Source organism: Macaca mulatta, chromosome 15 (genome assembly GCF_049350105.2).
Source record: "Macaca mulatta isolate MMU2019108-1 chromosome 15, T2T-MMU8v2.0, whole genome shotgun sequence".
In the NCBI taxonomy this organism is placed as follows: Eukaryota; Metazoa; Chordata; class Mammalia; order Primates; family Cercopithecidae; genus Macaca; species Macaca mulatta.
The window spans coordinates 20268365-20290928 of NC_133420.1; the positions used below are offsets into that span (position 1 = coordinate 20268365).

The 22564-nt window shown below is 47.3% G+C and overlaps 1 protein-coding gene across 12 annotated transcripts; it reads right to left on the reverse strand.

The window, feature by feature from the left end:
* Positions 1-273: 273 nt before the first annotated feature.
* On the reverse strand, positions 274-22563 carry ZNF79 (zinc finger protein 79). 12 transcript variants are annotated; one of them, XM_077967822.1, is made up of 6 exons: positions 22148-22563; positions 18051-18143; positions 13657-13774; positions 11831-11957; positions 11048-11143; positions 274-3634 (listed from the first exon to the last, which is right to left on the reverse strand). In XM_077967822.1, the coding sequence occupies exons 5-6, from the start codon at positions 11118-11120 to the stop codon at positions 2466-2468; spliced, it is 1242 nt and encodes a 413-aa protein (XP_077823948.1). In that variant the 5' UTR covers positions 11121-11143; positions 11831-11957; positions 13657-13774; positions 18051-18143; positions 22148-22563; the 3' UTR covers positions 274-2465. The 12 variants fall into 12 exon arrangements, with proteins under 12 accessions (XP_077823948.1, XP_077823942.1, XP_077823946.1 ...); XM_077967816.1 differs by lacking the exon at positions 13657-13774 and adding an exon at positions 18339-18409 and having other exon boundaries at positions 18055-18143; XM_077967820.1 differs by lacking the exon at positions 13657-13774 and adding an exon at positions 18311-18409 and having other exon boundaries at positions 18055-18143.
* Between the last annotated feature and the right edge of the window lies 1 nt (position 22564).

Here is a 22564-nt window from a genome sequence, read left to right on the forward strand (position 1 = left end):
GTGGTGTCTTCCTTGAGGGAGCTAGCTCCTTTGTAGGGTAGTCAGTGGGGTCAAGGTGGCAGAGCCTGTGGAGAAGTAACAAAACTGCCCTGTATGGGCTGGGCTGCTTCAGAAAGGAAGCTTTTTATTTTTTTTTGGAGATGGAGTTTCCGCTCTTGTTGCCCAGGCTGGAGTGCAATGGCGCGATCTCGGTTCACCACAACCTCTGCCTTCCATGTTCAAGCAATTCTCCAGCCTCAGCCTCCTGAGTAGGCTGGGATTACAGACACATGCTACCACGCCCGGCTAATTTTTATTTTTAGTAAAAACAAGGTTTTGCCATATTGGTCAGGCCGGTCTCGAACTCCTGACCTTGATCTGCCTGCCTTTGGCCTCCCAAAGTGTTGGGATTACAGGCGTGAGCCACCATGCCTGGCCAGGAAACACTTTTTATAGACTATAGTGAAGCCTTTCCTAAGAAATGCTCTAACACAAAACCTGAACATATGGGGAGTGTAGCTGTCCATTCCTGACCAACTGAAGTTACAGTGGGTTGGGGGCCCAGGACCCGTTTTGCTAGCCATTCCAGTGCACAGCCAGGGCTCAGAACCAGTGATGCAACAAATAAACCTGACCACTCTCCTGGACTAAGGATTAGTCCTGGACTAATCCTTTGGTTCTGTGAAAGTGAGGTTCACGTCATCTGTTTAACTGTAAACTGTTATTCTAACCTTTTCTCTGAGCTCAGGTGGCTTACAGTATTTGCTGTCTCACCTTGTCTCAAGTCTTATCTTCCCACAGTTGTTCCTTCTGATCAATTCTAGAGCCTGTGCTCATCACTCCCTTTTGTTTTAAGATGAACCTTGAAGCACGACCTGGGAGAGGATTCTGGGTACTGGAGTAAAGGGAAATGGTGGCCCAGAGAAATTGATTTCCCCTTTATGACTCATTTGTTTGCACATTAGTTTTCGCCAGTGGTCTCTAGGTCAGTGCTTTTATGTCACCCCAGGTTGGAGAAGTACCTTAAGTGGAAAGGACTACCTGGACCCCCTGAGTTAGGGAGAGGATTCTATTTCGGATACAGTGGCTTTTGCCTGTAATCCCAGAACTTTGGGAGGCTGCGGCAGGAGCATTCCTTGAGGTCAGGAATTAAGACCAGCCTGGGCAACATAGCCAGACACTTTCTCCAAAAAGCTAGCTGGGTGTGGTGGCTTGTGTGCCTGGCTACTTGTGATGCTGAGGTGGTAGGGTGCGGAAGTGGAGACTTCAGCAAGCTATGGTTATACCACTGCACTCCAGCCTAGGCGAGAATGAGGGGCTGGCACAAAAGCATTCCAGTGTCCTAGAAGGGACTGCACCAAGTCACCAAGGAAACAGTAAATAAGACAGTAAGCAGGCCAAAGGCAAAAGTCTGGATTGCTAATAGGAGGGGAACACTACTGTTCTCCATGAGGGAGAAAGGAGAATGAGGAGCCAGGGGCAGTTGATGACTCACCTGCCTGAGCCCAGCATGGCTGTCACACACCTGCCCATTCTGGGTGCTTCCTATTCTCCATGGAAAGGGATGTGCCTCCCAATTCATTAGCAGCACACTCTACCCTCAACACCAGTAACCTCTGGGTGGGCTCTTTTTTGTTGAGATGCAGTCTTGCTCTTGCCCAGGCTGGAGTGCAGTGTTGCAATCCTGGCCCACTGCAACCTCTGCCTCCTGGGTTCAAGTGATTCTCCTGCTTCAGCCTCCTGAGTAGCTGGGATTACAGGCACGTGCCACCGCACCCCACAAGTTTTTGTATTTTTAGTGGAGATGGGGTTTCACCATGTTGGTCAGGCTGGTCTCAAACTCCTGACCTTGTGATCTGCCTGGGTGGGCTCTTTCTAACAGTAACAAGCTCTACAAAGGCTGGGCCTGGCTGTGCTTTTCTGAGTTTTGGAACATCAAGGAATGTTCCCCACCTCAAGGAGATTCTGGTATTTCATAGCTGGCTCTAGAATCCCTTTTCTCACTTGTATTTGTATTTACACCCCTTGCCCCAAATTTGATGGTTTTTCAATCATTTCTGGCCAATGCTCTGAGTTCTTTCACAACATTTCTCATTACTTCCAGGAGAAACTGCCAGCATTGCCCAAAGACTTGGCTTTGATGTAGGAGCCAAGTTCTTTACTCATTGATTTGGTCACTTACTCCGAATAAACTCAGGTTTCTGGAATGCTTACCAAATAAAGTGCTCTGGCCCACTGAATAAAGGCAAACCTGCAACTGAATGGAGCCCTGGATCTTTTGATGCTTGCAGAAAGGTGTTATAGAGCTGAGCGTCCACACACAGCATGTGAAATAGTGGCTATTTACTGAATTGCATGTGCCTCTGGGCTGCAGACTCTAAGTTAGATGTCTTCAGATGCTTTCGAGCCTTTAGCATTTCTCAGATCCTCACCCATCTGTCCTGAGTCGGCATGTCCAGGACTCCCCACTTCCACCATGTTCCTGGTTACTCTCCGGCATGGAGTCTCTGATGTCTGATGAAGGCAGAGCTGCACCGGAAGGCCTTCCCACACTCGCTGCATTCATAGGGTTTCACGCCTGTGTGGATTCTCTGATGCTGACTAAGGGATGAGCTCTGGTTAAACGCTTTACCACACTCGTTACACTCATAAGGTTTTTCTCCGGTGTGGATTATGTGATGTCGAATGAGGGCTGAGCTCTCACTGAAGAATTTCCCACATTCGTTACATTTATATGGCTTCTCCCCGGTGTGGGTCTTTTGGTGGATTATGAGATTCGTACTCTGGCTGAAGGCCTTCCCACACTCGCTGCACTTGTAGGGTTTCTCCCCGGTGTGAGTCCTCTGATGGTTTGTGAGGTTTGCGCTCTGGCTGAAGGCCTTCCCACACGCAGCACATCTGTAGGGCTTCTCCCCAGTGTGAATCCTCTGGTGCTGAATGAACGCTGCGCAGTAACTGAAGGCCTTCCCACACTCGCTGCACTTGTAGGGCTTCTCCCCAGTGTGAGTCCTCTGGTGGTTCGTGAGGTTTGCGCTGTGACGGAAGGCCTTCCCACAGTCGCTGCATTCATAGGGCTTCTCTCCGGTATGAATTCTCTGATGCTGAACAAGAGCTGAGCAGTCACTGAAGGCTTTCTCACACTCGCTGCATCTGTAGGGCTTTTCTCCGGTGTGAGTTCGCTGGTGTTTGGTGAGGTTGGCGTTCTGGCTGAAGGCTCTTCCACATTCACTGCACTTGTAAGGTTTCTCTCCAGTGTGAATCCTCTGGTGCTGAATGAGAGAGGAGCTCTGGCTGAAGGCCTTCCCACACTCATTGCACTCATAGGGCTTCTCTCCAGTGTGGCTCTTCTGATGCTGAGAAAGGGAAGAACAGTAACTGAAGGCTTTGCCACATTCATTACATGCATACGGTTTCGCTCTGTGAGGTTTCGTGATTTCCGAGTTCTTGAAGCGCTTGGTGTGCGTCTCACGTTTGCGAGGTCTCGCTTCCACGGGCACTCTCTGTTGCGGAGAGAGGACTGGTCTCAGGCTGAAGCTCTTCTCAAGCTCACTGGTCCTGTGGTCTGAATCCCCAGGGGGCATCTCTACATGTGGGTCTTGGAATGATTTTTCAGAAAGGGCTTGCTCTAGTGGTGATTCAGATACAATCTTCCAGCCTGAAAAAAAAAAAAAAGTGAGAAAAGCCGTTGTGTTCCCTTGGTGGAAGGAAAACCAAAGGCTGAAGGAGTCTGGCCAAGCTCTTACACACACAGGTTTGATGACTCACCTCCTTTCATAAGAGTGTAATGGAGCCTACTACCTACTGAATTCAAAGCCATCATAATGTTGTAGCGCAACGCATTACTCACGTTTGTGGTGATGCTAGTGTAAAAAAATCTACTGCATTGCCAGTCATATGAAAGTATAGCACATACAATTATGCACTGTACATAATACTTAATAAACAACTACGTTACCAGTTTACATATTTACTATACTTAATATATACTTTTAATTGAGACAGAGTCTCACTCAGGCTGGAGGGCGGTGGCATAGTCACAGCTCACTGCAGCCTCAGCCTCCTGGGCTCAAGCGATCCTGCTAGCTCAGTCTCCTGAATAGCTGGAACTACAGGAGCACACCACCATCCCTGGGTAATTTTGATATTTTGGAGAGACAGGGTCTCCCCACATTGGCCAGGCTGGTCTCGAACTCCTGGACTTAAGTGACCCTCCCGCCTCGGCCTTCCAAAGTGCTGGGGATTAAAGGTGTGAGCCACTACATCCAGCCTATACTATGCTTTTAATAGTTATTTTACACTGTACTCCTTCCACTAAAAAAAAAAAAAGTTATCTGTAAAACTGCCTCAGGCAGGTCCTTCAGGAGGTTTTCCAGAAGGTACTGTTATCTTAGAGATGACAGCTCCATGCTTGTTACTGCCCCTGAAGATCTTCCAGTTGGACAAGATATGGAGGTGTAGACAGTGATATGCATGATTCCATCAGGTCTGGGCTAATGTGTGAGTTTCTTAGTTTTTAACAAGAGTTTAAAAATAAAAATAGTACTACACACACACACACACACACACACACACATTTTGAGACAGGATCTCACTGTCACCCAGGCTGGAGCACAGTGGCACGATCATGGCTCACTGCAGCCTCGACCCCCTGGGCTCAAGTGATCCTCCCACCTCAGCCTCTGAGCAGCTGGTACTACAGGCCTGTGCTACCACATCCAGCTAGTTTTTGTATTTTTTGTTGAGATAGGGTTTTGCCAAGTTGTCTGGGCTGGTCTCAAACTCCTGGGCTCAAGCGATCCTCCCACCTCAGCCTCCCAAAGAAAAATGTGTAAAGTAAACTTAGTGTAGCCTTAGTGCACAGTATTTCTAAAGTCCATGTACAGCAATGTCCTCAGCCTTCACATCCACCTACCACTCACTCACCCAGAGTCCTGCAAGCTCCACTCATGGTAAGTGCCCTATACAGGTGTACTATTTTTTATCTTTTATACTGTATTTTTACCATACCTTTTATTTTTTTTTTTTTTGAGATGGAGTTTCGCTCTTGTTGCCCAGGCCAGAATGCAATGGTGTGATCTTGGCTCACTGCAGCCTCTGCCTCCCGAGTTCAAGTGATTCTCCTGCCACAGCCTCCCAAGCAGCTGGGATTACAGGCATGCACCACCACGCCTGGCTAATTTTGTATTTTTAGTAGAGACAGGGTTTCACCATGTTGGCCAGGCTGATCTTGAACTCCTGACCTCAGGTGATCCACTCACCTCAGCCTCCCAAAGTGCTGGGATTACAGGCATGAGCCACCATGCCCAGCCTGATGTGGAGTTTCGCTCTTGTTGCCCAGGATGGAGTGCAATGGTGTGATCTCAGCTCACTGCAACCCCCACCTCCTGGGTTCAAGCAATTCTCCTGCCTCAGCCTCCCAAGTAGCTGGGATTACAAGCATGCGCCACCATGCCCGGCTAATTTTGCATTTTTAGTAGAGACAGGGTTTCAATATGTTGGTCAGGCTGATCTCGAACTCCTGACCTCAGGTGATCCACCCACCTCGGCCTCCCAAAGTGCTGAGATTACAGGTGTGAGCCACCGCACCTGACCTTGAATTTCTATACACAGTCTTCAACCAGACTGCCTGGGTTCAAATCTGGGTTCCACCTCTTACGTGCTCTCTGATTTTGGGCAAACTGTAATCTTTTAAAACCTTGGATTTATCACCTGTGAAAGCAGCTCCCTCATACAATCACTGTGAGGATTAAATGAGTTAAGACACATAGAGGACCCAGAATGGTAGCTGAGACACAGTAAGTGCTATCTGCGTGGTTGTTACTCTGGACCTTCTCCTTATAAACCATCCTAAAGCATGAAGTAGGCTTCCCTCAGAACTGCAAGTGCACACCAATGCCCCCAGTCAACCAAGAGCACAGAGGCCCCCATTGCAGGCTGAGCGCATCTCCGTGTAACTTGGGAGTCCGATCATCTATGGGTTTGACAGTTTTTAAAAGCAGACCATCTATTTGCGTTTAAAAAAAAAAATCGGCCGGGCGCGGTGGCTCAAGCCTGTAATCCCAGCACTTTGGGAGGCCGAGGCGGGTGGATCACGAGGTCAGGAGATCGAGACTATCCTGGCTAACATGGTGAAACCCCGTCTCTACTAAAAATACAAAAAACTAGCCGGGCGTGGTGGCGGGCGCCTGTAGTCTCAGCTACTTGGGAGGCTGAGGCGGGAGAATGGCGTGAACCCGGGAGGCGGAGCTTGCAGTGAGCCGAGATCACGCCACTGCACTCCAGCCTGGGAGACACAGTGAGACTCCGTCTCAAAAAAAAAAAAAAAAAAAAAAATCAAAAGAAGAGGAAGAGTGACAAGAAAAAAAGCCAAGGGAAGAAGGGGCAATTCAGAGGACCACGTGATGCTCAGAAACGGCCTGTCCCTCAGGTCACCTCTCTCGAGTGCTGGCTCCAGTAGAAGACTGATGACATCTCAGGCCTGACACACCCCAAACAGAGCTACTCATCTCCCTTTTAACCCAGCACCTTTGTTAATCTTCCTACTTACCCAACTGTTCAGGCCAAAACCTAGGGTCATCCTTAATGCCTCCTCCTCTACATCTCACATCCAATCCACCAGCAAGTCCTGTTGGCTTAAACACCAAAATATGTCCTGACCCCTCTCTTACAGGCCACCATCACCTCACATTCCCATGTCTGCAAGAGCTGCCTCCTAACTCACCTCCCCGCTCCCATGCCTGACCCCTGAATGTCCATTCTTCACACATACGCTGAATTCTTTTTCACCAGTGTCACTTGCCAAATGCTGAATCCTTTTAAAACATAAATCTCATCCCTTCCCTGCGTCAAAACTCTTTAATGGCTTATTTTCTTAGGTGACTAAAATCCAAACGCCTTACCATGGTTCCAGTGCCCCCGCACAATCTGTCCCCTGCACACCACTCTTCCTCATGTTTACTAAGCTCTGGCCACACGGGTTTTCTAATCCTTAAGCTCATTCCCACATCAAGGTCTCAACATACGCTGTGGCCCCGAATGTTCCTCTCCTAGGTCTCCTCCACACAGCTGGCTCATCCCCTTCCTTCAGATCTCGGCTCCAATGTCATCTCCAAAGAGTCTTTCCTCTTCATCAGCTCTCCAACAGCTCCCTCCCCTCTATTCCCAACTCAGCCTTGTGCCCCAGTCACTAATCCCTTGTATTGCTTTATTTTCTTCACACAACTCATCACCATAAAAAGTAGATTAGTTATTGTTTGCTGTTTGTGTTCTTCACGAAGATGTAAGCAGAGGCTATGTCCTCATCCCCCGCTCAACAAAGGGGATACATTTTACCCATGGCAGCTAAAATGATGCCAGGTACATACCAAATGCTTAATGCACATTTGCTGATTGATGAATGATTCAATGAATCAGAATTAGTACAACTGGCCAGCAGGGTCTGGGAAAGTGTTAACACCCACCACAGAAGTCCCTAAAATGAGCAGCAGGGAGAATGGCACTTTCAACTCCTGGGTCTGCCACTTGGGAGGGGTAGGGTAGAATAACCCAGGGCCCAGACCCAGCTCTCAGAGGCACAGCGATGCCCAGGACATGCTGTGAGTTAGAGCAGAGGCCATGTTGAGCTCCTCTAATGGCCAGAGTGGAAACTTGCGCCTGACGACTTCTGTTCACTATCATATAGCTTACATAACTCTTCAGTAGGCAACTTTTTTCATATATGTGTTAATTGGTGAAAGAAGAAAGACTTTATCATCTACTTTTTCATATATGGAAACATGACTACATAATTCAGTGGTGTGCCTGGAATCCATGTAGTTAATGCATGGCAAGCAGGGATTTTGAGTATATGTCTTTCATACTCAATGAGGTATTATAAGATATACGTGTATATGTGTGTGTGCGTGTGTGTGTATTTCACCCACAGTTCCTGGCTCATAACTCCCATAGCCACTGCTACAGTCTTTTTTTTTTTTTTTTGAGACAGAGTCTTGCTTAGTCACCCAGGCTGGAGTGCAGTGGCACGATCTCGGCTCATGGCAGTCTCTGCCTCCCAGGTTCAAGCGATTCTTGTGCCTCAGCCTCCCAAGTAGCTGGGACTATAGGCGTAGGTCACCACACCCAGCTAATTTTTGTATTTTTAGTAGAGATGGGGTTTCCCCATGTTGGCCAGGCTGGTCTCAAACTCCTGTCCTCAGGTGATCTGCCCAACTCGGCCTCCCAAAGTGCTGGGATTACAGGTGTGAGCCACTGCGCCCGGCCATTGCTACAGTCTTCTGTTAAAACGTCAGAGCACTTTAGGGCTCAGAACAGACTCTCTCTCTCTCTGACCTCCCCCTGCCCAAGCAGGACTCTAGTCTGACTGTGGCCGTACGACCCTCATTCCAGAGATCCTGCCCCATACCCCGGAGGAAGGAATGCTGCACCGAGGCCAAGAAGAATCTGCACAGGAAGGCTCTGCCGGGTGTCCCCACTAGTCTACTTGTGTTCAATCAGGCCCTTTCTGTCCAATCTCATTACAACATGCTGTCCGTGCTTCAATCACGCCTATCCAGTGAATCAGAGGCCCAGGCAGGCAGGGTTTGGAGAGCTTCCAGAGAGCTGAACACGGGGAGGCTCCCGCAGGGCGGCTGTCCGGGGAAGGCATGAGAGCTCCCTGCACCTTCTCCATACCTCGTCCCATGCATCTCTTCATCTTCATCTTTTTTAAAATAAGTGCTTCCCCAAGTTCTGTGTCCTTTCTCTAACAAATCAATGTAATCCAAAGAGGCGTCGTGGGCACCCCAGTCTGAAGCTAGTGTAGTTCTGGAGGCCTGGACTTGCGACTGGTGGGAAGGGGCAGGGGCCACCTTGTGGGACTGAGCCCTCAACCCGTGGGATCTGATGCTATCTCCAGGTAGACGGTGTCTGCTACAAAATTAATTGCTTGCTTGGTGCGTGGGGGAAAACCCCACCCCTCTCTGCTCACAGAAGTCTCCTACGTTGACTCCTGCTGTGGATAGGGGCAGAGGTTGTGGTTTTCCGCTCGGGGCACCCACACCCAGAGCTGCTTCTACTGCCCTACACTGCTGCCTCAGAGCACCTCCTCAGCGGAAATACCCCTTTCCAACTCCTGTTTCTAATGATGTGGTGATTTTAACCTTTGGGACCACTGTACTGGGGTGAACAGTGTCCCACATCATGTCCACCTCAAAGTACAGAATGTGTCCGTGCTTGGAAACAAAGTCTTTGTAGATGTAATCAAGCTAAAATGAGGCCATACTGGATTAGGGTATATTAATGCCCTAAAATGAAGGAAATCCAGACACAGGAGAATGCCACATGAAGACAGGGACAGAGATTGCAGTGATGCAGCTAAAAGTCAACGAACACTGAAGATTGCTGGCAACCACCAGAAACTTGAAAGAGGCAAGGAAAGATCCTTCCCAGAGCCTGCAGAGGGAGCCCGGCCCCGCTGACACCTCGGTTTCAGACCTCTAGCCTCCAGAACTGTGAGCGAATCAACTGCTATTGTTTTAGTCCACCCAGTTTGTGGTTATTTTTTATGAGAGCCCAAAAAAACTAATACAGCAAGCTTTTCAGGGTCTTGAACCCCTCTGAGACTATCATGAACACTCTTCCCAGAAAAATGCAGTTGTTCCCCTCACCACTAAACACTGCTCTCCATTTCTGAAGCTCCACAGAGGACTTCAGTCCTCTGTGTAGACTGTATAGAACACAGAGATGCCCAGGCAGGGGGGCCTTGGGAGAAGAAGGCAGCAGGGCCAGGGAGGCTCCCTGCCACAGGCAGTGTCAACAAGCATGAGTGGTGCCGGGCATGCCACAAGGGTGAGGTATCATGCAACAGGCTGCTTAGAGGATGGTAAGATGGGAAGGAGAAGAGGCAGCTCCATGGAATCATGCAAAGAATGCTCCCGGGGCTTTGTGCCGATTGCCCTATCAGCAGCAATAACTTATAACTCAAGAAATAAAGCAACAAATAGACAGGTTGCATCTCATTTTTATTTATTTTTTTTAAGACAGAGTTTCACTCTTGTTGCCCAGGCTGGAGTACAATGGCACGATCTCGGCTCATTGCAACCTCCGCCTCCCAGGTTCAAGTGATTCTCCTGCCTCAGCCTCCTGGAGTAGCTGGCATTACATGCATCCGCCACCATGCCCAGCTAATTTTTTTGTATTTTTAGTTGAGATGGGGTTTCACCGTGTTGGCCAGGTTGGTCTTGAACTCCTAACCTCAGGTGATCCACCTGCCTCAGCCTCCCCGAGTGCTGGGATTACAGGCGTAAGCCACCGTGCCCGGCCCAGGCTGCATCTTTAGAAACATGTCAAATGTTGTCACCTCAAACTGGTTTAATTCATTTGTACCTTTGATGCCTTAAGTCTCAAACATCAAAAGTGACTGGGTCCCCAGGGAAAAACTGCTGAGGCCCTGCCAGAGGTGGCACCAGGGCAGAGGCTGAGAGAGATGAGGGGAGAGAGCTGCTGTACATGGGTGGTAAGAGAGATGCACTGGAAACTATGGTCTCCTTTCCTTCTGTTTTCCCTGAGTTTCTTAGTATCGGCCCTTTGGAAAATTCTGGCATGGCCACGCAGTAAGAAAGGAGGAGCAGAATGAATTAAGGGGCCAGATAGGGTGGCAGCAGGAGCTGTGACACCCAGTGGCATGCATAAAGCTGGCACCTAGGATCCTCAGTGAGGGAGACCCCAAGCAAGGAATGTGCCAACAGAGATGACTCTTGCTTCCCAACAATAAGGAAGGATACTCTTTGGAGGCCAGGGACATCACATGTGCCCCCAAACACCTCCCAGCCCTGGGAGCCTCCGTAAGGATGAGGTGAGGAAGAGTGTGTTTTAGAGGCAGACAGAGCTTGCTTCAAATCCCAGCCTTGCCACTATCTAGCTGTGAAGCTTTGAACCAGTGAGCCAGCCTCTCTCAGCATCATTTCCTCATCTGTAGAATGGGGTGATAGTGCCTACCTCACAATTGTTATGATAATCAAACGCACTCATGTGTGATTTAAAGGGGCTTTTGCTCCCAAGACTCCCATTGGCTAAGTGCTTGCTCACATACCTGGAGAGGGACTTCGCACGTCTTCGCCCTCCAGCATCCATGTGCCTTCCCTTTGTTCCAACTGGGAGTTCATGCCAGGCTGGGAAACTGGAAGTCCTATTCAACGGGAAAAACAGGCTTTAGAAATTGTAAGTAAGTATGAACAGCCACCCAGAACTCAGGGGAGAGCAAGCAGCCCAGTCGGATTGTTCACTTCATTCAGACGGCAAATACTTACTGAGCACTTACTTGGTGCCCGCACCAGGGGCTACAGCAGTACATAAGAGATATGGTGCCAAGGTCTTTTTAAACATCCTTTTAATTTGAGAGACAGGGTCTCACTGTGTTCCTCAGGCTGGTCTCAAGTGACTGTTCCGCCTTGGCCTCCCAAAATGCTGGGATTGCAGGTGAGAGCCACCTCACCCGGCCATGCCAAGGCTGTATAAAACATTTCTGGAAGGAGCTAGGAAACAGCCTCAAGGGGGGGTCAAGCCAGGGAGCTAAAGCTAAACTCACAAGTTCCCAATTTAGGAAGATGGAAACTTACTGAACATAGAGGAAATGACCTGAGGGTTACCCCATTCCTCCTGGGAAATGAGAGAATGGGGAGGTGCAGCCTTGGGGAAAGCAAAGGGAAACTGCCTATTTGCCAAGTGGGCATGCAGAGACCTTCCCCAAGAGAACAAGAGGAATAGACACCATCGCTCTGGTACATCACAGCTGTCAGAAGGCCCTACACACTGGAAAGCAAGTGCCATGGATTTTCAGAATTGAGTGAATCGAAATCTTAAACCATTTCCTTACCTAGTAGGACAAGGTTCCTGGACTTTTCTGGTATCCCCTCCTTGTACCTCTCCCTCGGAGTAGACACGAGGCACCTCCACCCTTCTTGTGCAAAAGCTACTGTCACACTGCTGAAGAATGTGGATCCCTGAAAAAACAAGCACATTTCATCTTGCCAGTGGCCTTAGGATCTAGGGTGATGGGGTGGTTAACGTTGGCGGTTTTGGGGGAGCTAGAAAAGTCTTCGAAAAGATTCAGGTCTCTGGGTAGTTGAAGAAAGTGGCCGGCTGCAGTGGCTCGCACCTGTAATCCCAGCACCTTGGGAAGCCAGGAGGCGAGGCAGGTGGATCACTTGAGGCTAGGAGTTCAAGACCAGCCTGGCCAATATGGTGAAACCCTGTCTCTAATAAAAATACAAAAATTAGTTGGGTGTGGTGGCAGGTGCCTGTAAGTCCCAGCTTCTCAGGAGGCTGAGGCAGGAGAATTGCTTGAACCCGGGAGGCAGAGCTTACAGTGAGCTGAGATCGTGCCACTGCACTCCAGCCTGTGTGACACAGCGAGACTCCATCTCAAAAAAAAGAGAAAGCCTTTATTGATCACCAGCACTGCAGTGCCTAACACTAAGATAATCTGACATACACACACATACACACTCACACACACCACTGTCTCTTGTCTTCACACATTTATAATTCTAGTAGACTTTACGTATAAATAAAGTGTGTGTGTGCGTGTGAAGTAACTGGGCAAAAATTAATGGGTGCTTGGGACTTGAAGAGATAATACAGAAAGAGCAAAATTAGAATGTGAGTTGATACAGTGAAGAGTCAGGTGCAAATTATCAGAGAAATGTGAAAGATGAATTTTCAGAACATTTAACAAATATTTCTGTGAACGCAGATATCACCCAGTACAACAGGAGAGCCAAGTATGCACACAATCAAATGTAGCACGAGTCAAAGAAACAGACTAGTTGCCAGGAGAACAGAAAGGCGGGGAGGAAGGACCACAGAGTGAAGGCAATTACTGAGCTGGCCTTGAAGCAGAAGGTTTCCAGATGGAGCAAGAGAAGGTTATCCAAGGCAGGAGAGGCACCATGAGCAGAAGCATGGAGGCGAGACAGTCCTTGTGTGTTTAGGAAATGGCAGGCAGTTTGGGTGGGGGGATGAAGCGTGGCAGAAAGGTTGTTGAGGTCAGAATGTAAAAAGCCTTGAATCACTTGATAAATGTGATGCTTTTATGCCTCAGGCAACAGGGAGCTGCTGGAAGGCAACTGTGTCTTGAGATGGAGGCATGGAGAGGTGGTTTTAAGAACTTCAACAGTGTCAGTGTCAAGTTGAGAGAGGATCCTGCTTGAGGAGAGGGACTAGATGCAAAGCCAGAAATGAACTTTGTGAGAGAAGAGTTGAGAATGCATCAAAGATGTTTCCTGCTTGGAAGACCAGACAGATGACAGTGTCATCACAAAGAGAAGAAACATGGGAAGAAGGGGTCTGTTAGCAAGGGAACTAGTTTGTTTTGGGGCCCACAGAGTTTAAGGTGGCCATAGGAAATCCAGGTGCAGATGTTCTATCACAGGTGAAAACATGGATCTGGCGTTAGGAGACTCTGGGCAGGAGCTATAAGGCACGCAGATCAGGTGAAGCTGTTCACATAACAAAGCGGCACCTACTCCATGTAATGCATCCTCTGCTAGGTACAGGGCGTGGGGGCAGGGGGAGCCAGATGGAAAGCGAAGAAACGAATCAGGAGATAACACAGTATTAACCGAATGCAGAAATCGTCTCCTGGCCAGGCCTCACAGGAACCTCAAACCAACAAAACGCAACAGAGACACCCATCTTCACCTGCTGTTCCTCGTCTGTTCCCAGCTCAGGCAATGGGGCCTTTGTTCACCTAGTTGGCCAAGCCAGCAACCTGGGTGTTATCCTCTCCTTTCGTGCGGCATCAATCCCTATTGATATCCTAATATCATGAGAATTCACCTGTTTATTTCCACTCCCCTACCACTGCCTTGCAAACCAGCAACAATTTCCATATTGGAACCAGTCTCCGGGCCTCTGATTTTACCTGCTCTTCCAATCCATTCATCACACCGAGAGGTTCTTTCAATGGAACAAAGAGGGTCACCTTTTAAAATGAAGAAATATTTATGCAGGTGGATCACCTGAGGTCAGGAGTTCTAGACCACGCTGGCCAACATGGTGAAACCCCATCTCTATTAAAAATATAAAAAACTAAAAAATATTTAAAATCTTTGTGTAACTTTAAAATAATCAAGAAAGTAACATCCATTATAAAGATATAATGTCACGAACCAAATAACAAAGGAATATATAATACGTAAAGAAAAAGCTGCAGGAAATGCAAAGAGAAATTTAGAATATTAGGATTTTGAGAGATGTTAAAGTAACTCAGTCATTGACAGCCCAAAGTGAATAAACAACAAAAAGAATAAAGACATGGAAGATGCAACAATTTAATAAGGTTGAGCTGACAGAGCTATCAAACGCCATATCCTGCAATCAGACTGCGCTGGCATTTTGTGTTGACAAGAGACACAAACTCCATCCTCATAAAGCACAGACCAGCCACATAGGCAGATAAAGAAATCAAAATCATAATTTTGGAATATCTAAAAAAATAAATACACAGCCAAAAACTTTCAACGTAAACAAGGAAGGAAGAAGGGGAGTTAAGGATTCAACTCGAGAAGTTAAAAAATGAATTTTTTTTTTTTTTTTGAGATGGAGTCTTGCTCTGTCGCCCAGGCTGGAGTGCAGTGGCGCGATCTCGGCTCACTACAAGCTCTGCCCCCTGGGTTTACGCCATTCTCCTGCCTCAGCCTCCTGTGTAGCTGGGACTATAGGCGCCCGCCACCACGGCCGGCTAATTTTTTTTGTTTTTTGTATTTTTAGTAGAGATGGGGTTTCACCGTGTTAGCCAGGATGGTCTCGATCTCCTGACCTCGTGATCCGCCTGAGGCCTCCCAAAGTGCTGGGATTACAGGCGTGAGCCACTGCGCCCGGCCAAAAAATGAATTTTAAAATAAACCTGAGGAAAGCAGAAGCAAAGGATTAATAAAGAAAAAATATATTAATAAAGAGCAGAACTGACAAGGAAATCCAAGAGCAAATTTTAAAAACGAAAATAAAGAGCTAATTACCTAGTCAAGAAAAAAGGACAGTTACTACTCTCATAGGACTATGTGAAAGAAACATGTGTTAGAGAGCAGGGCACTGGCACAAAAACAGACACACGGACCCAGAAAGGAGAACCTGGAAATAAAGCCGCACACCTCTAACCACCTGATCTTCAACAAAGTTGACAGAAACAAGCAACGGGAAAAAGACTCCCTACTCAATCAATGGTGCTGGGATAGCTGGCTAGCCATATGTAGAAGAGTGAAACTGGGCCCCTACCTTTCACCATCTACAAAAATTAACTCAAGATGGATTAAAGATTTAAATGTAGAACCTTCAACTGTAAAAACCATACAAGAAAACCAAGGAAATACCCTTCTCGACCTTGGCTCTGGCAAAGAATTCTTGGCTTAAGTCTTCAAAAGCAATTGCAACAAAAACGAAAACTGACAAGTGAGACCTTACTAAAGAGCTTCTATACAGCAAAAGAAAACTATCAGGGCCAGGCGCGGTGGCTCACACTTGTAATCTTAGCACTTTGGAAGGCCAAGGCAGGACAATCACCTGAGGTTAGGAATTTGAGACCAGCCTAGCCAAAAAGGTAAAACCCAGTCTCTACTAAAAATACAAAAATTAGCTGGGTCTGGTGGTAATCCCAGCTACTCAGGAGGCTGAGGCATGAGGATTGCTTGAGCCTGGGGGGTGGAAGTTGCAGTGAGCTGAGATTGTGCCACTGCACTCCAGACTGGGTGACGGGTGACAAAGTGAGACTCTGTCTCTTAAAAAAAAAAAAAAAAAACCAACTATCAACAGACTCAACACACAACTGAAAGAATGGGAAAAGATATTCAAAAATTTGCATCCGACAAAGGTCTAATCTCCAGAATCTATAGAACTTAAAAGCAACAAGCAAAAAACAACCACGTTAAAAAGCAAGAAAAGACATGAGCAGATACACTTAAAAGACATACAAGTGGCCAACAAACAGATGAAAAAATGCTCATCATCACTAACCACCAGAGAAATGTAAATTAAAACCACGACGAGATATTCTGTCACACCAGAAATAATGGCTAATATGAAAAAGTAAAACTTAACAGATGCCGGTGAGGCTGCAGAGAAAAGGGAAAGGTTGTAACTGCTGACGGGAAAGTTAACTAAATTAGTTCAGTCACTCCGGAAAAACAGTTTGGATAGTTCTCAAAAAACTTAAAACAGAGCTACCATTCCACCCGGCAATCCCATTACTGTGTAAATACTCAAAGGAAAAGAAGTCATTCTACCAAAAGACGCATGCACGCGCGTGTTCCTCATTGTGCTGTTCACAACAGCCAAGACATGGAGTCAACCCAGGTGCCCACCAGTGCTGGTCGAGATAAAGAAAATTCCACGTGTGGAATAGGAAATACATGTGGAATACGATGCAGCCATAAAAAATGAACTTATGTCCTTTGCAGTGACATGGACGCATCTGGAGTCCATTACCTTAAGTGAATTAATGCAGGAAGAGAAAACCAAATACTGCATGTTATTATTGATAAGTGGGGAAGCTAAACACCAAGTATATATGGACACAAAGATGGGAACAAAAACCACTGGGGACTACTAGAGGGAGGAGAGAGAAAAGGGGGCATCAGCTAAAAAACCTATGGGGTACTAGGCTCCCTACCTGAGTGATGGTATCATCTATACCCCAAACCCTGGCATCACATAATACAACCATTTAACAAGCCTGCACACATACCCCTGAATCTAAACTAGTAAGGTGAAATTATTTAAGAAAAAAAAAAAGAATGTGTTAGAAATGATTTGGTAAAATGTGCAGTGAAATGGGAGAACATTCATCGAATTCTGCTAAGTGAAACAGAAACATGACAGAGCAGAATAAACCCACTTTGAGAATATGAGCTGGGTACCGTGGCTTAAGCCTATAGTTCCAGCACTTTGGGAGGCTGAGGCGGGTGGATCACTTGAGGTCAGGAGTTCCAGGTCAGCCTGGTCAACATGGTGAAACCCTATCTCTACTAAAAATACAAAAATTAGCCAGGTGTGGTAGGGTGCACCTGTAATCCCAGCTACTTGGGAGGCCGAGGCAGGAGAATCGCTTGAACCTGGGAGGTGGAGGTTTCAGTGAGCCAAGATTGCACCACCGCACTCCAGCCTGGGCGACAGAGCAAGACTCCAAAAAAAAAAAAAAAAAAAAAAAGAAAAAAAAAGAGAGAATATGATGGAAAGGAAAGGACACAAATCAAAATGTTAGATGCTATCTTTTTGTGGGATTAAGAGTGATTTTTAACTTTTTGTGTTTTCTCTATTTTCCAGGTTTTCTGTGGTGAACATGAATTACTTTGTTCATTACAGAAAACTTGTAAAAAACAAAACAAAACAAAACCAACAAGCGGGTGATCGGGTGGGATGGCCCACACCTGTAATCCTAGCAGTTTGGGAGGCCAAGGCTGAAGGATGGCTTGAGTCCAGGAGTTCAAGACCAGACTGGGCAACATGGCAAAACCCTGACTCTACAAAACTTAAAAAAAAAAATTAGTTGGGCATGGTGGCATGAGCCTGTGGTCCCAGCTACTTGGGAGGCTGAGGTAGGAGGATCGCTTGAGCTCAGGAGGTCGAGGCTGCAGTGAGTTGTGATTGCACCACTGCACTGCACCCTAAGTGACAGACTGAGGCCCTGTCTCAAAAAAAAATAAAACAGGCCAGGCGTGGTGGCTCAAACCTGTAATCCCAGCACTTTGGTAGGCCGAGGCGGGCAGATCACTTGAGGTCAGGAGCTCAAGACCAGCCTGGCCAACATGGTGAAACCCCATCTCTACTAAAAATACAAAAAAAATAGCTGGGTGTGGTGGTGCGTGCCTGTAATCCCAGCTAACCGGGAGCTGAGGCAAGAGAATCGCTTGAACCCAGGAGGTGGAGGATACAGTGAGCCGAGATCATGCCGCTGCACTCCAGCCTGGGCGACAGAGTGAGACTCAGTCTCAAAAAATAAAGAAAGAAAGAAAACAAACAAATGACAACAAAAAACAAGCCAACCCTACCATTAATATTAGGGGGGAAGAAAAGGATGCCTCCCAAAGTTAATTTCCTACTTACCCGAGGCCCAGCTGTGAGGAGACCAGCAGCCATTCCTTCCTCTCCTGTGTTTTCCTCTTGGGGAAGGGCAGGGTCTGGGGAAGATAGTACTAAAGAAAGAGAAGAAAACGAAAAAGGTTAAAAGCAGTTTAGGAAGTCACCAATTCTCACTGTGAAGAGGGGACGTAGCAGGTACCAGGGCACGTAGGCTGAATCTGCAGACCTGCAGTGTGATGTAAATTTCTCCATTCCCTCCTACCTCAGAAATTCCATCAACTCAGGCATTAGAGTGTTAACAGACTCACAAGTATCCATGATCCGCCACTCAGCAGCAGTGTGAAAATCATGTAACCTCTCTAAGTCTCATTTTTCTCATCTGCAAAATGGGGATAATAATCCCTTGTAAGATTGCTGTGGAGATTAAAGGAACATACAGACAAAGCACTTGGCAAATGCCCAGCATTTAAGTATACAGCTTAAAGAGATTATCTATTACTTAGTTCTTTGAAGAAAGTGGCTCTGCAAATTTAAGGCATTTGCTTAAATGAAGAGGTCTGGGCAGAGAGTCTCACATCACACCATATATAAAAAGTAACTCAAAAAGAGATCAGAGACCTAAAGTTAAGTAGTAAAACTCTTGGCTGGGTGCGGTGGCTCACGCCTGTAATCCCAGCACTTTGGGAGGCTGATGTGGGCGGACTGCTTGAGCCCAGGAGTTCGAGACCAGCCTGGGAAACCTGGCGAGACCCCATCTCTGTTAAAAATACAAAAATTAGCCAGGCGTGGTAGTGCATGCCTATAGCCCTAGCTACTTGGGGGGCTGAGGTGAGAGGATCGCTTGAGCCAGGGAGGTCGAGGCTGTAGCAAGCTGTGATCATACCACCGCACTCCAGCCTGGTTGACAGAGACACTATTTAAAAAAAAAAAAAAAAAAAAAAGGGTAGAACTCTTGGAAGAAAACCATACATCTTTGAGAGTTTGGATTAGGCAATGAGTTCTTACATATGACACCAAAAGCACAAGCAGCAAAAGAAAAAAATAGGTAAGTTGGATTTCTTCAAAATTAAAAACTTTGTGCTCCAACAGGCCCTGTCAAGAAAGTGAAGAGGCTGGAGCCCAAGAGTTCGAGATCAGCCTGGGCAACATGGTGAAACCCCGTCTCTACTAAAAATACAAAAATTAGCCATGGTAGTGCACGCCTGTAGGCCCAGCTACCTGGGGGGCTGAGGTGGAAAGACGGCTTGAGCCCAGGAGGCAGAGGTTGCAGTGACCCGAGATCACACCATTACGCTCCAGCCTGGACAACAAAGCAAGACTCTCCCTCAAAAAAAGAAAAAAAAAAAAAATTTAGTTACTGACTGGGTACGGTGGCTCACACTTCTAATCCCAGCACTTTAGGAGGCCGAAATGCTGGCTTAGCACATCACTTTCTGTGTGTGGTTTTTTTTTTTTTTGAGACGGAGTTTCCCTCTTGTCGCCCAGGCTGGAGTGCAATGGCACAATCTCGGCTCACTGCAACCTCCAACTCCCAAGTTCAAGCGATTCTCCTACCTCAGCCTCCCGAGTAGCTGGGATTACAGGCATGCACCACCACGCCCGGCTAATTTTTTTTTTTTTTTTAAGTAGATGGGGTTTCACCACGTTGGCCAGGCTGGTCTTGAACTCCTGACCTTAAGTGATCTGCTTGCCTAGGCCTCCCAAAGTGCTAGGATTACAGGTGTGAGCCACTGCGTCTGGCCCTACTAAATTCTTAAATGGGCAAAAGATCTGAATAGCTATTTCTCCAAGCAAGAGATACAAATAGCCACTCCACACATGAAACTCAACATCATTCGTCATTGGGGAAAAGCAAATGAAAACCACAATGAGAGAACACATCACACCTACTAACATGACTATAATAAACAAGATGGAGAATAACAAGTGTTGATGAGGATGTGAGGAAACTGGAAACCTCATACACTGCTGAGAATAGAAAATGATGCCGCCACAGTGGAAAAAGTTCAGCAGTTCCTATGAAAGTTAAACAGGGTTGTATGACACAGTAATTCCACTTCTAGGTATATGCCCAAGAGAAATAAAACATACACACATAAAACTTCACTGAAGAATGGATACACAAAATGTGATCTCTCCGTACAATGGAGTATTATTCTATCATAAAAAGGGATGAAGTACTGACACATGGTATAACCTGGATGAACCTTGAAAATGATGTGCTAAGCGAGACGCAAAAGGTCACATATTGGCGAGGCGCAGTGGCTCACGCCTGTAATCCCAGCACTTTGGAAGGCCGAGGCAGGTGGATTGCCTGAGGTCAGGAGTTCAAGACCAGCCTGGCCAACATAGTGAAATCCTATCTCTACTAAAAATACAAAAAATTAGCTGGGTGTGGTGGCAGGTGCCTGTAATCCAACTACGCGGGAGGCTGAGGCAGGAGAATCACTTGAACCCGGCAGGCGGAGGCTGCAGTGAGCCGAGACTGCACCATTGCACTCCAGCCTGGGCAACAAGAGCAAAACTCCGTCTCAAAAAACAAAACAAAACAAAAAAGTCACATATTATGAGTCCACTTATTTAAAATGTCCTAGGCAAATCCATAGTGACAGAAAGTAGATTAGTGGTTGCCAGGAACTTGTGGAGAAATGAGGGACTGGGGAGTGACTGCTAAAGGCTACAGGGTTTCTTCTTCAGTTAACAAAAATGTTCTGGAATTAAATAGTGATGGCTGCACAACTGTGAAAATACTAAAAATCACCAAATTGTTCACTTTAAAAGGATGAATATTACGGTATGTGAATGATATCTGAATAAAACAAATAAATAGATCTGGATTCCGATCTTAGGACAGACCTTTTCTTACTGAGAGTTATCTAACCTGACAGCACTTCCTTTCCTTTTTTGTAGTATGGGGAAGATGACCATCTGCTCTGCTTTCTCAGGTCTCTGGGGAAGACAAAACAAAATGCTGGATGTGAAATCGCACTCTCTACTCCTCAAGTGCAAGACCAAATATAAGGACCTCTTGGCCAGGAGCAGAGGCTCACGCCTGTAATCCCGGCACTTTGGGAGGCGGAAGCCAGTGGATCAATTGAGGTCGGGAGTTTGAGACCAGCTTGGCCAACATGGTGAAACCCCATCTCTACTAAAAATACAAAAATTAGCTGGACGTGGTGTCGGGCACCTGGAGTCCCATCTACTCAGGAGGCTGAGGCAGGAGAATCGTTTGAACCTGGGAGGCGGAGGTTGCAGTCAGCCGAGATTGCGCCACTGCACTCCAGCCTCAGCGACAGAGCGAGACTCCGTCTCAAAAACAAAACAAAACAAATCAAAAACAAATATAAGGACCGCTTGATCTTGGAGACAGCACCAAATTCTGGATGTAAAATTGCACTTGTAGAGTAACAGACCAAATACAGTTGATCTAGGGGGTGAACAGCACAGGTGTTGGTGGTTAAGACTTAAAAGAGGTTGCCTGCTTACACATTTGTTCTGTACCACCTTCGGGGTGCTTTCAAAAGTGTTATTTCATTTGAGGATCACAATTCTCAGAGGTAAACAAAGTAGTTAACGTTATTTTGTCCTTTCTTCCATGGAGAAATACGGGTTAAGAGACCTGGCTGGTACCTCACAGCTTTCACAGGAACCTGTGCCTTCTAACTGCAAATTCCCCTGTCCTCCACAACTTCACAATCCTACTGGGCTGGCCTGCCCTCAAACTTTCCCGGGCTTCCAGGGATCCCTGGCCGCTTCGAGAAGGGCTAGAAGAAGAAAAGCGACAGAGGAATCCTCAGGAACCCACTTCTCCCTACTCTCCACTGTCATTGGTCCATCAGGCAGACTGGGGTACGTGGCACAATACTCAGAAATCACGCAGGTATGAGGTCCTCAAACTTTTTTGACCCCCGAATTCTTTACTCAAAAAAGGATTGTAGGGGCACATGTTCTCAGGATCTCCTGGGGCTGTGTCACGGGCAAAGAAAGAAAAAAGGATGGTCTCCAACTACCTGTAGGAGAGATAAAAAGAGTTCTGATCCGGCTCACACAGCGGCAGTCGTGGGCAAACGAAGCAGCAGCCGATCTCTTGACGATTGCTCCCTCTACCACTCCTCACCTCCTTCCTTCAGCATTTGAGTTCCACCTCGCGCCACAGCCTCCCAGCAGTTCTCTGGAAGTCAGGGTCTATCTAGAGCAGCCCCCACACCGTTCTGCAGGGCTGCTCCGACGGCTCCCAGGCTGGACTCTTCCTCTCCAGCCACTCCCCGTAGAGGCACGGTTTGATCCTGCGGTGCTGGGTCGCGGGAGATCGGACTGGGCCTGCCCAGCTGGGTGTTCCACTCCGTCTCCCGAGTCACAGGTGGCTCGGCCTCAAGCAGAACCCGGTGAAAAAGCCGCTGCCGGCTTTCCGAAAACGACTGGCAACTGGCAACTGTCAACAATTGACCGGCAACCGCTAGAGCTCAAGAACCGCTATGCAGGTACTGCCCAACACCAGGTCCCGGCTCCGGCGCCAGAGGGACGCGCCTGAGTG

Coding starts and splice junctions, on each gene's coding strand:
- ZNF79 (XM_001095865.5), bottom strand. Junction 11,958..18,054: donor TCCTCACAGCTGGGCCTCGG/GTAAGTAGGAAA, acceptor TTGTTTTTTCAG/GGATCCACATTCTTCAGCAG. Junction 3,635..11,047: donor CGTGCGAAGTCCCTCTCCAG/GTATGTGAGCAA, acceptor TTTTTTTTTCAG/GCTGGAAGATTGTATCTGAA.